Source organism: Morus notabilis, unplaced genomic scaffold (assembly GCF_000414095.1).
Source record: "Morus notabilis unplaced genomic scaffold, ASM41409v2 Scaffold946, whole genome shotgun sequence".
Classification (NCBI taxonomy): domain Eukaryota; kingdom Viridiplantae; phylum Streptophyta; class Magnoliopsida; order Rosales; family Moraceae; genus Morus; species Morus notabilis.
In genome coordinates this window covers 393,041-408,869 of record NW_010359240.1, presented here as the reverse complement: position 1 = coordinate 408,869, position 15,829 = coordinate 393,041, and the positions used below count along the sequence as shown (strand labels likewise).

At 36.5% G+C, this 15,829-nt stretch overlaps 1 protein-coding gene across 2 annotated transcripts; it reads left to right on the top strand.

The window, feature by feature from the left end:
• Window positions 1-3,605: 3,605 nt before the first annotated feature.
• LOC21400815 lies at window positions 3,606-14,224 on the top strand. Of its 2 annotated transcripts, XM_024162824.1 has the most exons (15): window positions 3,606-3,685; window positions 3,777-4,908; window positions 5,054-5,798; window positions 5,929-6,421; window positions 6,966-7,117; window positions 7,191-8,309; window positions 8,421-10,634; window positions 10,745-10,969; window positions 11,164-11,367; window positions 11,478-11,681; window positions 11,854-12,009; window positions 12,287-12,637; window positions 12,797-13,226; window positions 13,557-13,647; window positions 13,851-14,224. In XM_024162824.1, the coding sequence occupies exons 1-15, from the start codon at window positions 3,658-3,660 to the stop codon at window positions 14,071-14,073; spliced, it is 7,767 nt and encodes a 2,588-aa protein (XP_024018592.1). In that variant the 5' UTR covers window positions 3,606-3,657; the 3' UTR covers window positions 14,074-14,224. The 2 variants fall into 2 exon arrangements, with proteins under 2 accessions (XP_024018592.1, XP_010092143.2); XM_010093841.2 differs by having other exon boundaries at window positions 7,191-10,634.
• The last annotated feature ends 1,605 nt before the right edge of the window (window positions 14,225-15,829 follow it).

Here is a 15,829-nt window from a genome sequence, read left to right as displayed (position 1 = left end):
CTTTCCCTATCTGCAATTGGCGCCACACACAGGGATAGTAAACCCTAGGGTGGCCGGTCATATAAGGATAAGGTAGAGGAGAATTTTTGTTCAAAATTCAAACAAGAGATAGAGATTTGATTCATTCTAGAAGTTGGACTTCTACTCTATAAATAAGGGATGATGAAAAATTACGCGTGACAAATTTTTAACCTAGACTTTAGAGGGCTGGCCGAATTCCCTATTATAGAAAGAGAGAAAAAAAATTTCTCCCAAAAAATTCCACATCATGCATGCGTTGGTGTTTGTAGAAATTCGAGTGTTTTTGAAACTTGTTTTGTCTTACGTGTGCCCACAGACACGTCTACGTAGAATCAAGGAATTGACGTGGAAGACTTTAGTTTTCTAAACACAAAGCTTGGACAAAGGATTGTTCGAGGTCAAGGAATTCAAGTTATCATCCGAGTCGGCCTCCAGGTATTTTTCCTAATTGAGTTCTTGACATATAAATTAATGTGATTAATTTATTCGTGCATAAATTAATATAATCTATAGAGTATCTCAAAAGTTTTATAAAAATTTTTGTTATACTTGATCCGCCCTCCCCGCCACGCTTCCGCATCCGAATTCGATTCGGTTACCAACACAATAATCTCAAATTCTAATTTATTTTTAAAATTATATTGGTTTTAATGTGTTTTCTGTGTTATGTAAAAGGATGGTACTTTGTATTGTTAAAAATTTGAAAAATATCATTTTGCAAAGATTATTCTAGTTTGTTAGACACGTAAAGAATTATTGAAACAAGTTATTTTTGCTAATCACATTTTTGAGAAAAAATCTCAAAAAATGTTGGCTCCTACAATTTTTGTTAGGGATGAACATCGCGTGGGTTGATTGGGTTTTTTTGAGATTTTTTTGTTGGTTTTGAAAACGATTTTCTATGCAGAAGCGTGTATCTAACAGATCGTGCATAACAAAAATTTTACAAACCTTTGAGATATTTTATAGATTACATTAATTTATATACGAATAAATTAATCAAATTAATTTATTTACCTAGCAAACGATTAGGTCGATAAGTTGAGTTCTTTGACCACGAACCTTCCTCGCTCCAAGCTTATTTAGAATACTCGAATCTTTCTTGTCAATTCCTTAAATCTACGAAGACGTATGCGTGGGCACACTTGAAACAAAACAGGATTAGCAAGAAAAACACTCAAGTTTTCTACAAACACCAACACATGCACGACGTGGATTTTGGGAGAAAATTTTTCATTTTCTCACTCTATAAAATTGGGCCACCTATGCTAGGGAGAACAAAAATTTTATTATTCAATTTTCTTCAATCTCCTATTTATAGAGTAATAGTCAGACTCCCAGAAGAAGTCTAAACTTTATCTCTAAGATAAAGCTTGATAATTATCTCCCACTTCTAATTGATTTTGGAAATCAAATTCACTATCTTCCTTATCCCATATGGCCGGCCACCACAAGGAGATTCCTCCCTGTGGTAGGCAAAAATAACAGGAAGAGAAGAAGGCAAAATTCTATCTTTATCTTGCAGTCCCAGAGGGATTCACACCACATAGACACCATGTGGACACCTCCACATGTGTGCTCTAAAAATCAAATTTAAATAATCACATTATTTAATTTATAATTAATTCTCAATTAATCATCCTTGAGCATTTTATTTAGAATTCCATAATTCTAAAATTCTGATTTTGCCCTTAGTGTCTTGTAGGATTACAAGGACGGCGTGAGAACTCATGAACTTATAATTCCGAACTCCAATAAAATTAATAATTAATTAAACTCTTTAATTAATTAATTAATTTTATTAATTCCAAAAGTTACTCAACTATAAACTTGGAATTGCACTATCGTAATTATAGATATAAATTATTTCTAAACTTTGAAGTATCCATTTGATATATATTACATATAGATTAATCCTCCATAAATAATTCATAATTAGAGTTAGGTGAAATCCGTTAACCTCTCTAATTACATCTTTATCCTTGAGTACCATTGATTCTCTAATGGACAATGATTCATAAAACAAATTCATGAATCAGAGTTCCTACAATTCTAAGTACCGAATCAACATTTAAGCGAATTATTTATCTACTTCTTTCTCAAGAATGAATGGATTCCATCTCGTATAATAACATTCCCAACTACTCACTTCATCATGTCTAAAAAATATAAGGAATAAGATTCAATATCTAGGAATCCGTACCGAGTAAATTAAAAGACACAAATCCATAAATATGAGTCTGTTAATAACTCAGGACTAAAATCATTTTATATATGACAATTGATAGACAAAATTAGAATTTCAATACTTAAGGGAAATTATCAGAAATTCATATTGTGTCTGTGTCTTAATTCCACACAATCTCATTATGCGTAATATACTCATTAAATATATTGGCATATTAATAGTGCGGATAATACTATTCCATTCTAAATGGGAATGACATGCATTAGTAATGTTTTAATTAAAGATTATGAACTTTAATTAAATTCATTATGAACATCGTTTTGATTATTATCCTTAAATATTATCTTATCGCATATAACATTTATATACAATATTTAAAGTCGCATAAATGATCATGTAATTTTCAGTGATATCCATAAAAATATTTTATAATATATGCACATAAAATAATGAATAAAATCTTTTATTAAATAAATAATAAATATCCTATTGTATCTTATACTTTTAGGACACCATTCCCAATATTTTTAACCCAACCAATGAGGTTTGGGTGGGTTGATTTTAAATTTAATCTACTTGATTAACCCAATGTTTAAAATCAATCCACCTAATTAAAATTTAAGAGAGTTGGATAGATTGAGCGGGTTGAACATAATAAAGAAATAAAAAACTAATCATTTAACTCAAAATAAGAAACATAAGGAAAGCAAGCTAACTTTCACCGTAATATTAGTCTTCTGAAATTCTAAAATTGTCTCATAAGTCTTTAGCCAATATAAAAACATAATATGTACAAAATAAGTTCAAAACATACACCAGAAAACATAATAGGTTTCCAAGTAATTAATACAATATATAGGACAACATATTAAGAGATAGGAAAAGTTTATATAAATAGGTAGGAAAATATTGAACGGATTCGAGTTACGTTAGGTTAAGTTAGGAGACCTTTGGTCAGGGGATTCATACCATGATTTGAATCATAGTTCATAGTTCGCTACAGTGTTTTCTCTCACAAAAAATACACGTAAATAAAAAATAATTCTAATATCATAATTTTAATCCATTAACCAAATGTCTCTAATATTTTAATCGGGTTGGTCGGGGTTTGGGTTATAACGGTCGAGTTTGATAGGTTAATTGGTTCGCCGAGTTGTAGGGTTTTTTTCACCCCTTGTTTTTGTTTGTTTTGGGTGTTGTTGAATTTTATGACCTGAGAGGGAGTGTCTTCCACTTGGCATTAGGAATTCCGTCAGTACAGAGAAGCTCATACCTATTCTAGACAAGATCATTAATCCCTCTGTATCCAAACACATCCCTAAACCAGCCAAACTCCTCCCTAAACCCTCGTCTTCCCCAACGCTCTCCCTCCTTAAACCCTAAAACTCCAAAACCATCAAATCGCAGATAACAACAATTCAATCTCTCTCTTCTCTCTCTGATCATCAATGGAGGAACCGAATTCTGCTTCCGAAGGTCACTATACAGCCCTAAATTCACGATTTTTTGTTTACTATTTTTCTTTTCAGTATTTTCAGGTGTAAAATTTGGCAACTTTTTTTCGCAGCTATGGCGGACGACGATTACGAGAGCGAAATCGAGGACGAGAAAGTTCCGAAATTCGAACTCAAAGTGAACCACGAAGCTAAGCTCAAGGAACTGTTGCACAAAATCAATTCGATCGAGATTAAGTTATGCTCCGACGCGACTAAAGAGTTCATCAAGTTGCTTAAAGCCGATTCCGGAGGCGAATTTCTCAGGTATTATGTAAGGAGTTCGCCTCGATGTTCGGAGCTTCTAGATGCTTGGAAGCTTCGGCGAGGAAAATCCGGTTTGTCGTACATTTTCAGATTGATTTCTGCTGTTTTGAGTCATGATTGTGGGAAATATAGGCCGAATGATAAGGAGGGAATTGGGATAAGTAGAGTTTTGGATAAGTGTTCGAAATTGATTATTGAAGAATATATGCAAGATGTGTATAAGGAGATGAATAGTAGGGAAACCAAGAGCCAAAATGCGGTGCTGAAGCTGATGGCTTCGGTTGTTAGGCGCGGGTCGGGGTTGGCGTCGGATGTGGCGAAGAGTTTTGATTTTAAGCTTAAAGGGTTTTCAAAGCTGGCGGGGTACAAGAGGATGAAGAATGAGAAGAGAGTAAAGGGGTCTTCAAGGAGGTCTTTTGTCGAGTTTGCCATGTCGTTTTTGGAGGTGGGCAAGCCTGGGTTGTTGAGGTGGGTGTTGCAGCAGAGGGAAATGTATTCCGGCGTCCTCCGGGGACTCGGGAACGATGATGATGAAACTGCTGTATATGTTTTGTCCACTTTGAGGGATAGGATTCTTGTCGAAGCATCGTTGGTGCCTCCGGGGCTTAGGAGTGTTCTTTTTGGGAGTGCCACTTTGGAACAATTAGTTGAGATTTCCGGCAGGGAGAATGGAGGGTCTGCTGCAGAGTTGGCATACAATGTTCTTGTTTTGGTCTGTATTGACCCTTGTAATGGGTTGATGCCAGATCCTTTTAGACGACCGAGGCCGTTGAAGGGTAATATGAGACGACTTTTGGACCTAATGAAGAAGCTGAGAGCAACTGAGATTGTCTATCATAGAGATTTGCTCTTGGCTATTGTTAGTGGGAGGCCGTCATTTGGTGCAGCATATATGGAAGAGTTTCCTTACAACCTCGAAGATTACGCATCACCCAATTGGTCAGATTTTTCATCCGATTTCTACTTTGTAGTTTGTATTATATCTGCCCTTTCATCATATAATTTTCCTTTTTTTTTAATTTTTATTTTAGGTTGTTTAGTTCTATGTTCCTGTATGTTTGAATGGTGAGTTGGTCACTTGCAGGTTTGCTATTGTGACTTTGGCAGCAAACTTGGTTTCCTCAGTGGGAAAAGGCCTTAAGTTTGATTTCCTTGCTTCTCAATCTCACGATCAAGCTTCATCTCATAGTGGATTCTTGCAGAATGTCATGAAATGCCTGTGTCCTCGTTCGTTCTCCCGATCAGTAATCAATAAAGGGTTGCTTCACTTGGATTTTCTAGTGAAGCATGGAACTTTGAGGCTTCTTTCGGAGGAACTTAAGTTGCTGAACTCCTTAATGGGGGCTTTAAATAGTCAAAGCTGTTCTTGTTCCAAGGATGTCGAACAAGATTGGGCATCTATTAAGCAAGAAATTCAGAATGAAGTTCGAGCTTTGCTTCCTGATCCTCAAGTTTTGTTAACCCTGCTTTCCTCTCTAAGTAGCCAATCAAAAACTCGTGAATTATCTCTAAAAAGGAAATCAAAAGCGGAGAACTTCCCTGAGCATGGCAAAAGCAATGTCAAAAGATTGAAAAATAATGTTGTGGACAGCCAGGACTCAGATATTATTGTAGGTGGAATAAATTTTTGTGCAGACCTCGCCTCACACGAGGAAAGTGAAAAAGCTTCAAGCACACCTACAGCAGACGAGTTTGACCCTGGAAAGGATATTGTGAATGTTCTTCAAGAAATTTGGGGCCCAGATTTAGGCTTCATGACTGTTTCTGCAGTGAAGGAGGCAGAGACATACTTTCAGTCTAAGCTGCTTGATGCTCTGAAAACTTATTTCGTAAGTTTTGTTTCTGTTATTCATATTCAGCATTGTTAAAGGATTTCAAGAATCTAGCTCAGCTTCTAGTTTCAATCAGAGTACCTGTCCTCTGGAATTTTTTTAACATGTTTTGTTTCTTATTTTGCAGCAAGTTTTGCCAACTGCTTTGGAGGGATCATTTGAGTTCCTTATAAATCTCTTAACCGACCCTTTAGCCTTGCATACTAATTTACAGCGCTCTCTATTATCTTTGTTAATTGAATACGTCCGGTGGTCTCCCACTGGAATTCCCATTAGCTCCCCACTTCTGATGTATAAACACCTTCAGTCATTTATGAGCTTGTTAATATTTTCACCAATCAGCGACATTAAGAATCAGGCATATGATCTGGCACAAGCGGCCATGTTAAGTACCGGTGCCTTTGATAGAAATCGTCATGAAATTGGATCATGGTTCTTGTTTTTACCAGGTTATGATAGAAGAAAACCTTCTTTTCATGTTCCAGGAGTGGAAGCGTTACAGAGGATGTGTCAAGTTGTCATCTCATTCTTATGTGATGCAATTTCTACTGTGGGAAATAATTTATTCAAATACTGGGACATTGTTCAGCGTCATACCTGCAATTTAAAAGTTTTGAAAGGTAACTATGTTTCATACGGTATCTATAAGTTATTTACATTTTATTATCAGATTTGCTCCTTGTTTGAGTATAGTGTTAGATTTTGATGCTTGTCATTCTTGGCTGCATAATATTTACTATTTTCAGAACACTATATGTTCAATTATAATGTGATATGGGAATCTTACAAAGTATCATTTTTTTTTGCGTGTTCTTCTTGTAATGGTGACAATTGCATGACCGTTTCTTCTTTGCTACATTATAAAAAAGGATACCAATTCTTCTTTGTTACATAAAAAAAATGCATGACCTAATTTTTTATAACAGTTTTATATAGCTGACTGGATATTATATTGTTTTCGAGTTAATTTGTTAAACTATTGCCTTGCGACGTTTTAAATTTTATTTCTTCAACAAAAATTTTTGTCGAGTGGAATCGGTCCATGCTAAGAATGGGAGGGAAGAAGGAATTATTTGTTCCTTAGTTCATATTTTTCACATCATTTATTGACTTATTACCTATATAGTTCTTTCTAATTTTGTCTTGTTTTTTTCCTCCTTGCAGATGCATCACCTGATTTCAGCCCTCTTGTAGTATGTATACTGCAGAAATGTATAAGGTTGCTTGATTCTGAATCTGGAACCTTTACATTGCCAGAGAAATCAATGATATCATTATATGTTTGTGACACACTAAAGTACATCTTGCAAACTCAGGTAAACGTTCTGGTGTTAGCATATAATTGCTTGCTGTTTGTAAAATATCTGATATCAGAACTAATATTGATAGGTAGATGCAAGATTGTTATCCGCTGTAATTGATGCAATCTTGTTGGAGAGAGTTGGTGAACATGGTTCTGTTACTGATGACTCTGAGGCTGCCTTCTGTGAGTGGAGGCCATTGAAGAATCTATTACTCTTTTCCCGAAGCATATTGCATCAACAAGCATGTATCTTTTCTATTGATAAGAAAGCTAAGCCGGATGCTAGTTCTTTCGGGGTTGCCCTGAGTGAAGTTAAAAGATCCCTTAGGAATGGGAATGACGATGAAATAGCAGGAATAACTAAAGCCTTCTCTTCCTCAATTATTTGTGCGACACCTAAAGAGATATTAAATTCTTTTCCAACTGTTATGTCCATTTCAAAAATTCTCCCTAGTGTTCCTGCATATCTTATGCCATCACTTTTCTTTCTTGAACAAACCCTCCTAACAAGTGTCTCTAATTTCTGGCCTGAAGTATTTTTTGCTGGCCTTGAAATGACGGTATCTAGTACTTATTACAAAGACAGGAAGGATGATGCTTGTGGAGCTACAGATTATGCTTTGGCCATGGAAGAAATGGTTGGTACCAAGGAGTTTGATACAAATGAAGCTGCTTCAGCTGCATTTACCTTTAGTTTCTTTTTGAAGCAGGCACCTTTCCATGTTTTATTTCCTTCCATTATGAGCACCGATGGTCCTTATTCCTCAGAGCCCACGAAGATAAAAGACCTGCTTTTGGCTAAACTGTCAGAGTGGAAATTTGATGGCCGCTTTGTTTCCTATCTGCGCCTTTTGCTCTTTTGGATTCACCAGATACAATCATCTTATAGAGTTAGCCCAGCAGCGAAATTACAAGAACTTTCTGAGATTTGCTTTGTTCTCTTAAAAGACCTGTTGGTTCAGCTGTTAGATATAAAGATTGATTCTGATTGTCCCAGAACTTCCAGGGTTCTCTTGTCAACACAAGAGATTCAAGAAGTGGCAGTAACCATCTTCTGTCATCCTGCTGTGGAAACATCAATATCCCGCCCTTTGGGCTGTGATGTGAGCTTGGCAAAGGCAAACCTGCTCAACAGTATAGGTTCTTTGACTAATTCATCCAGGCAGAGCGTCCATAAGTTGGATCACCATATTTTAGATATGTTGGTAAGAACTTCTGAGTACTTGTTTTCCCTGTGTGATGATCACCATTTTGAGGTCAAAGTAAAAAATGTTGTTGGTAATAAGCTTGTGAAGGTTGTTAATATGCTGATACAGATGATTCTTAAGGAAGTGAAGGAGGGATTTGACCGATGCATTTCCACAGGGGATCTAATACAACTCCTCCAGCCGTATTATGCTTTACATGCGATGATTCATTTTGCATCTCCTGTCGAGCTGCTTGAATTGGTGCAGTGGATGTTTAAGAGAGTTAATGTTGATAAATTGACAGACGAGAACTCTAACAAGACATCTCCTATCTCTTTTGGATTTTGTATTGCTGTTGGTGCTTTCAGAAATCTATCTGCTTATTTGATGCAGCCACTGTCAAAGAGAAGAAAATATGACATGCTTTGGGATGTGGAAGAAAATAAGAATGTCAACATTGTTGAGGAAATCTACATTCAAGTGACTTGGCTTGCCATGCATTTTGAAACAGAGTATGCAGACATGTGCTTGCTGGAAGCCGTTAATGCTGCTCAGATGCAGAAATTCAGGCGGCATCATAGTTTTCATCGTTTGAGTTTGGTAATGTCAAGAGTTATTATGAACACTTCTGTGAAAATCCTTCCCCATTGCACCTATAGAACAACTATGACCAAAGCTAAGCTGTTGTTTCTTCTCACTGATATGAGTTCCCTTCATTTGTCAATCTTTGGAGACTTATTTTTGAGTCTTGTAAACAAAGATTTGGTTCACAGAGGCAATAAGGCAGAAGAAAGCCGTGGCTTTGCTCTTTCTGATGAGGAGTATATGATGCTTTTACCTACCGCTTTGTCATACTTAAATTCTTCTATCATGAAGTTTGGACTGCAAAATTACAAGCATTTTAGAAGTATACCTTCTTTTTATTCAACAATTCTTTTGAAGGGTTTCCGTGATTGGAAGAGCTTTGTGTCTAGCGACGTGTTTTGGGAGGAATATGGAAATTTCTTACCAACATCTACTCAAGAGCTTCTCATTCTTGTAAATGATAGTCTTCTTGGAAAAGCCATTCGTATGTTGCAATTTCACTTTGCCCTGGATGGAGGTTCAATGAAAATGAAGAAGAGGTTGAAGCTATTTAATTCCATATTCCCAGTTTCTACTTCACACGAGGAGTTGGTAGACTCTGATTTTATTGCAGCAGATTCTTGCTCACTTAACCAAGCATTGAACCTCATAAATAGAGTTCTCGCAAAGATATCATTGTGCAGGGTGCTGTTATTTCCTAATTGTAATCAGATTCAGTCTATACCAAAAGAGGATGGGGGTTTAAAAGAAACTCCTTGGGAAATGGGGTCTACTAAAGAGGATTGCTCAGGAATGGACTTCGTAAAGATTTTGGTGGGTCTTTGGCAGTCGATTGTTAAGAAATTTCCTTTAGTTTCTGGTAGTTACAAAAAGAGGACAGACATTGTGTCCCTGTTCCGATACTTGGAAGCTTTCATATTGCAAAGTATCCTTGAATTAACAACAGAAATGCATGGTAGTCTTATCCAGCTAGAATCTATTCCCTTCCTAGAACAATTGATGAAATCAGCTCTCAGATATAGGTTTGAAGACCCTACAACTTTAAAAATGCTCCAAGGTATTCTAACTGTGTTGTCCGAGGGTAAATTTTCACGTGACTTTTATCTCCAGCTCCTACTTGCGCACTCTCAGTTTGAGTCAACCATTCACTCAGTTTCCAACTCGACAAATTGTTCCCATATTGGGGCATTCTTGAGACCTTTGCCTGGTGTTTTGAGACATCTTGTTTTCCCTACGGCTGACAAAAACACATCTGATGGAAATCATGAGCTGGAAACAATGGACCTGTACTTAAAACAGTTGGGGGTAATTAAATTACTCCGAGTACTCTTTTCGTTCAAATCTCATCAGTCTGCTTCTGATTTCGGAAAAAGTCTAGGCATAAAGTTCAGGAAACTGCATTTACTGCTTCTGTCCTCTTATGGTGCAAAGCTAAATGAAATGGACATGGAGATATACAATCTGATGTCGACAATCGAATCTTTTGATGGTTTGGAGGCTGAGAATATTGCTGGGTTGGATCATCTATGGGGGACTGCTGCTTCAAAAGTAGAAAAAGAACAGGCTCTGGAACAAGATATCATGAATGATGCTGAAGCAGTTAAAGAACGTCGTAGAAGTCAATTTAGAGAAAACCTTCCTGTTGACCCCAAAATATGTGCATCCACGGTGCTGTATTTTCCTTATGATAGAACTGCATCTCATGAACCAGTATCCTTGGACAAGTTTCGAGCTGATAATTTTGCCTGTATGATTGTGGTATGTTTATTTTTCTAGTTTCATAAAGACAAATGTGATTATATTTAGCCGTGGCTTTTGATTTGTATTCTGTCGACTGACTTGCATAATTCTCACTGATTACTATGCAGAATTATACACAGACGCGTCCTTCTGATGTTGAAAACCTAGAGCGATATGATCCTGTTTTCATCCTGCGGTTCTCGCTTTATAGTCTAACTGTGGGTTATATTGAACCTATGGAGTTTGCTGGTTTAGGCTTGCTTGCCATTGCATTTGTTAGCATGTCATCACCTGATGAGGGGATAAGAAAGTTGGCTTATAGCACTCTTGGGAAATTTAAGGACACATTGGAGGTAATGCTGCATATTGCAAGTTCTGCATGATCTTTTATTTCTAGTACATAATTTATCTGTTTCTTCACTATCTCTTAAGAACCAATATTTGATAGACATTTTATTGCTTAGATGACCATGATATTCCTTTGTTTTGTTTTTGTTTTTGTTTTTAAGTTCTTTGTTAATAGAGGTCTTTTTACTATCTCTTACAGCAATGTAAAAAGAGGAAGGAAGTGACACGTATTCGACTACTGCTTTCTTCTTTGCAAAATGGCATAGAAGAGCCATGGCAGAGAATTCCATCTGTTGTTTCAATTTTTGCCGCAGAAGCATCATTTATTCTGTTAGATCCTTCACATGATCAGTATTCAACCTTAAGTAGACTTTTGATGAATTCATCCAAGTTAAATCTGAAGGTAAATGTTTTGTGATATGAATTAAAATGAGACCCTTTTTAAAACTAGAATACTGCGTCCACATTCTTATTGATGCTTTAATGGTTGTCGATCATGTTCTGTAATTGCAGAATGTACCTGTGTTTAGTGATTTTTTCTGGAGCACCTCTGTGAATTATAGAGCAGATAGGTTGTGGATACTTCGCCTAGTATATGCGGGGTTAAACTCGAGTGATGATGCCCAAATTTACATCAGAAACTCCATTCCTGAGACTTTCATGAGCTTTTACTTTTCTCCACTTTCAGACACCGAGTCCAAGGATCTAATTCTTCAGGTATTCTCTTAGCTCATTGTGGGAGATTCTTTTGTCTTAGTTGTTTACTTAAACTTTAAGGAGCACCTTTCTGCATATGCCATGCTGTAATATTTAAGAACCTAGCGTGTTGGGTACACAATATCGTGACACATTGATATTGTAAATAACTTTACCTTTTCTTGATCTGCAGGTGGTGAAGAGGTCCGTTAAATTTTATAAGTTGACCCGTCATCTGGTTGAAAGTTGTGGTCTCTTGCTATGGTTGTCATCTGTCTTGACCGCCAACACAAGGAATTCTAGAGACGAAACTAACATTTTCATAATGCAACTAACTGTGGTGTTAGAGGTAAATGCACAACCCGTTTGTGTCCTCTCTCTCTCTATATATATATATATATATATATATATATACGTGTTTATGCATTACATATGCATTTGGTAATTGATATGCTTTGTAAAGTTTTGTTAGGTGTCTGATCACTGTATAAACTTGTTCTTCCTTTTTGTTAAGTGGAGCCGCTATATATCTTTGTGTCACGAGCAGTTAAGTTTTGAAAGGGAAAATAGAGAAGGTTGACAATATTCTTTAATTTGCTGCTTACGCGCCTATGTTTCTGTATTAGGTTGTCAATGGTGTCATTTCTTCTAGAAACATTACCGAGTGGTTGCAAAAGGAGGCTCTTGAGCAGCTTATGGAACTCGTGTCTCACCTGTACAGATTCTTGGTTGATGGTATGGTATCGGTGAAAGAACACGCTACATTGGTCAATCTTCTTCTAGAAACATTGATATCAACATTGAAGATATCCCAGAAAAGGAAGATATATCAACCCCATTTCAACCTATCAATTGAAGGTTTATATCAAATATGTGAAGTTCTCAGTACGGATGATGATGTGATAACTTGTGCTAATGCCGAGTTTGGTCTCAAAGCCATACTCATGAGTACACCTCCAGCTGCCATTTTTTCCATGGTACCGTTTCCTCTCTCTCTCTCTCTGTCTCTCTCTCCGCCCCTCCTCCTGTGATAAATGATATTCTTTCTCCTTGTCCCGTGTTCTACATAAATTGACAAATCCATCATGCTGTATTTTCTTGATCATTCAATGAAAACCTGTTTTGATGTGTTCCAGAGTCAAGAAAAGCTTTCAAGGTTTCTTATGTGGGCAGTTTCCTCTGCTTTGCAAGCAGAATGTGCAAAATCACCTCAAAGCAAATTATCACAGCAGAGTCTCTCATTCATATTAGAGGAAGAGCAACATGAAGACTCTTTATTATCGAAACTTCTTCGTTGGCTTACTGCTTCTGTAATCCTAGGGAAGCTAGTTACAAACTCGAATGATTTGGATCCAAAGACAGGGTCAAGCGTTAAGGATCTATTGAGTTCATTGGATCATGTTGAAACTGCATGTGAAGAAAGCAACCAAAATGGAGTTGGCCGGGAAGAATTTTTAGCTTCTACAATTCTCTTCCTCCAACGGCTTGTTGGCACAAATCACAAAGTGCTACCGTCAGTTGTGTCTGCACTTAGTATTCTCCTCCTCCACGCCTTCAATCTTGCGGGTATATTGATTCATTTGTTTGGAAATGATGCTACACCTTTTTTTTTTTCATTGTTTAGTACATCTATCCCCTAAAAGTTTTTTCCATTTAGCAATCTACGCCCGACACTTTTTAATTTTAATTAAAAATCCTATGAATTTACAATTAAAACTTCAGGGGGCAACTTGCCAAATTCAGTAAAAGTTCCGGTAGCAAAAGCGCTAAATAGTAGATATGCTTGCACTTTGGTGCTAAATGTTTTATTATTGCACACAGTCAAACACAAATAATGTAGGTGCAAATATACATTTGTGCTTTAACTCATTATGTTTTTATTTCTCCCTTAATCAGATGTTTTGCGTGGTCATGGATTAAGATCACTCTTGGAATCACTTTGGTCAAGAATTTGCCCCCCCGCCGAAGCTAATCCTTCCTGGAGATGGTAATATTTAGTCATCCCTCCCTCTCATTTTTCATCTCATTTCTTTTCTGTTTGCTTTTCTATGAAGTTACTGTTAAAAAAGCCCACGAAAACTTGATATGTTAAATGGGTTTTGTTTCTTTTACGCAAATTAAGATGGTTTGAATTTGATGTTCCATGTCCTTGCAATCAAATTATCTTGATCTTGCACATTGTTTCTACAGGTCATTTTACCAACCTTGGAAGGACCTCTCTTTGGAATTAACTGATTCGCAGAAGTTGGATGAACTCCATGCTTGTCAAACTCTTCTTTTCGTTATGTCGAATGTGCTCGGGAGTATGAACTCTGAATCTCTCCGAAGTCTAACAGAAGATGTGCGGAAAATTGATTCCTTTGAACGGGAAAAGGGCATTTTGGGACTTGATGAGTGCAATAATTGGGAGTGAAAAAATTGCATTATAAAATAGCTTGTTGTAACAATAGGTACAGAATGTTACAAAGTCTAGTATCTAGAGATTATCGGCTTAAAAGTGTACAGACGCAAATTTCAGAAATATGATTTCGCAAAAGAAGATTTTTAGTTTCTGTTGTCCCTGACCTTTTTATCTTCCATAGATGTTCACGGATAAATAAAAAGGACATCTTAAGTTCTGTTTATTTTGCCGTTTTAAGTTTAGAATTCGAGTTTTGTTACAGTAAAAAATTTTCAAAAACAGTTATGTATGATTTTTTTATTATATTAAATGGTTATCACATAAAATCACATCTTAACTCGAATCAGCGAATTAAACGGGCCCTTAATATTCTCCATTTTTTTTTAGAGATTTTTCTCCAAAATTTTGGAACATGTCCCTGAATATCTGAAAAAAGGGTATAAAAGTCAGTTTCATGAAAAATTGGACTTAAAGCAAGTTAACAGTAAATTTGTTAGATGAATATGCCGAGAAGATGCACTTTAAAAGAGGAACACAACATATTCCACAGCTCACAACAAGGTAGTAATAGGCCGTTCATTTCATTGATTTGAGTTTAAAATTTGAGTTTTGTTACAGTACAAAGCTCTAGAAACAGTCACATTTATCTTTTTTGCTACAGTAAAAAGTTCTCACATAAAGTCCATCTAAACTCGAATTAAAAATTCGAATCAGAGAACTAAATGGGCCCTTATTATGCCTTTGCTCTCTGCCCATCTTTTCAAGATTCGATACTCCGCATCCACTCGTTGTTGCCCTGTCCTTTGTGGGAGATTAAGTGGGCCTCCGCGGGCCTCACAGAATAGAGAGGAGTGAAAATTAGTTGGATGGTCGGTGGGAGACTGTTCAGGTCCTTTCTACATACTCAGTGGTCTTCAGGATTGCTATTAAGCCGAAGGGACTAAGAGACATGAAATGCACCACTATATCCTTTTTCATAGAAAAAAATCTTATTGCACCTCTCAACCGTAGGATATATATATATATATATATACACGTGTGCGCTAAAATATGAAAAAAAAGAAAGGCTTCAATTGAACATGATTATGAAGGGATAAAAATGTACAATAAGGCATGATATAAAACCACTGTACTTGGCAATGAATTCCAACAATGGAGGGTTCACTTATACCAAAGCGTAAAGATCTTAAAAAAGAATAGAGTACAGGCTACAAGCACCAATTACAGAAAAAGTGTGTTCGCTTATATTACATCTCCTGTCAACCATAGGCTGTATACAAAAACGCTGAAAAATAGTCTCTAGTCTCTTTTGAACGCGATTCTTATATGATGCATCTTTTCCCAACTAGACTTATTGACAAGGCGGATATAGGGCAGAGAAGTAATTAATCTCTAGTTAACTTAGAATACGTTTGGTTTATGGATTCAGAATTATTCTTGTTTTACGTGTGTTTTTTGTGAGAAAAAATACTGTAGCGAACCACGAACCATGATTCGAATCATGACACGAATCCCTCTTCCAAACGTTCCCTTAGGTTCCTCCGTTGCCCCGATCTAGAGTCTCCGTACAAGAGTAAGCATACCAGTTTTTTTGTATCTTCTGATGCGTAGGAACGTAACCATTTTCTTCATTGATTCGAATCTACACAGGCTTAGCACCAACATAGGAACTAATCTAACCTCTTTACATCAGATCCCTCTGATTAAGGGATTTTCTAATTATGTCCCTGATTTTCTAATGAAGTGTTTCGATAACAAGATTATATCT

Excerpts from the sequence above, each read along its gene's own strand:
- LOC21400815 (XM_010093841.2), top strand. The coding sequence starts at position 3,658 with ATGGAGGAACCGAATTCTGCTTCCGAAG. Across the intron at positions 4,909-5,053 it reads GATTACGCATCACCCAATTG|GTTTGCTATTGTGACTTTGG; the intron begins GTCAGATTTTTC and ends GGTCACTTGCAG. Across the intron at positions 11,368-11,477 it reads CATCCAAGTTAAATCTGAAG|AATGTACCTGTGTTTAGTGA; the intron begins GTAAATGTTTTG and ends CTGTAATTGCAG.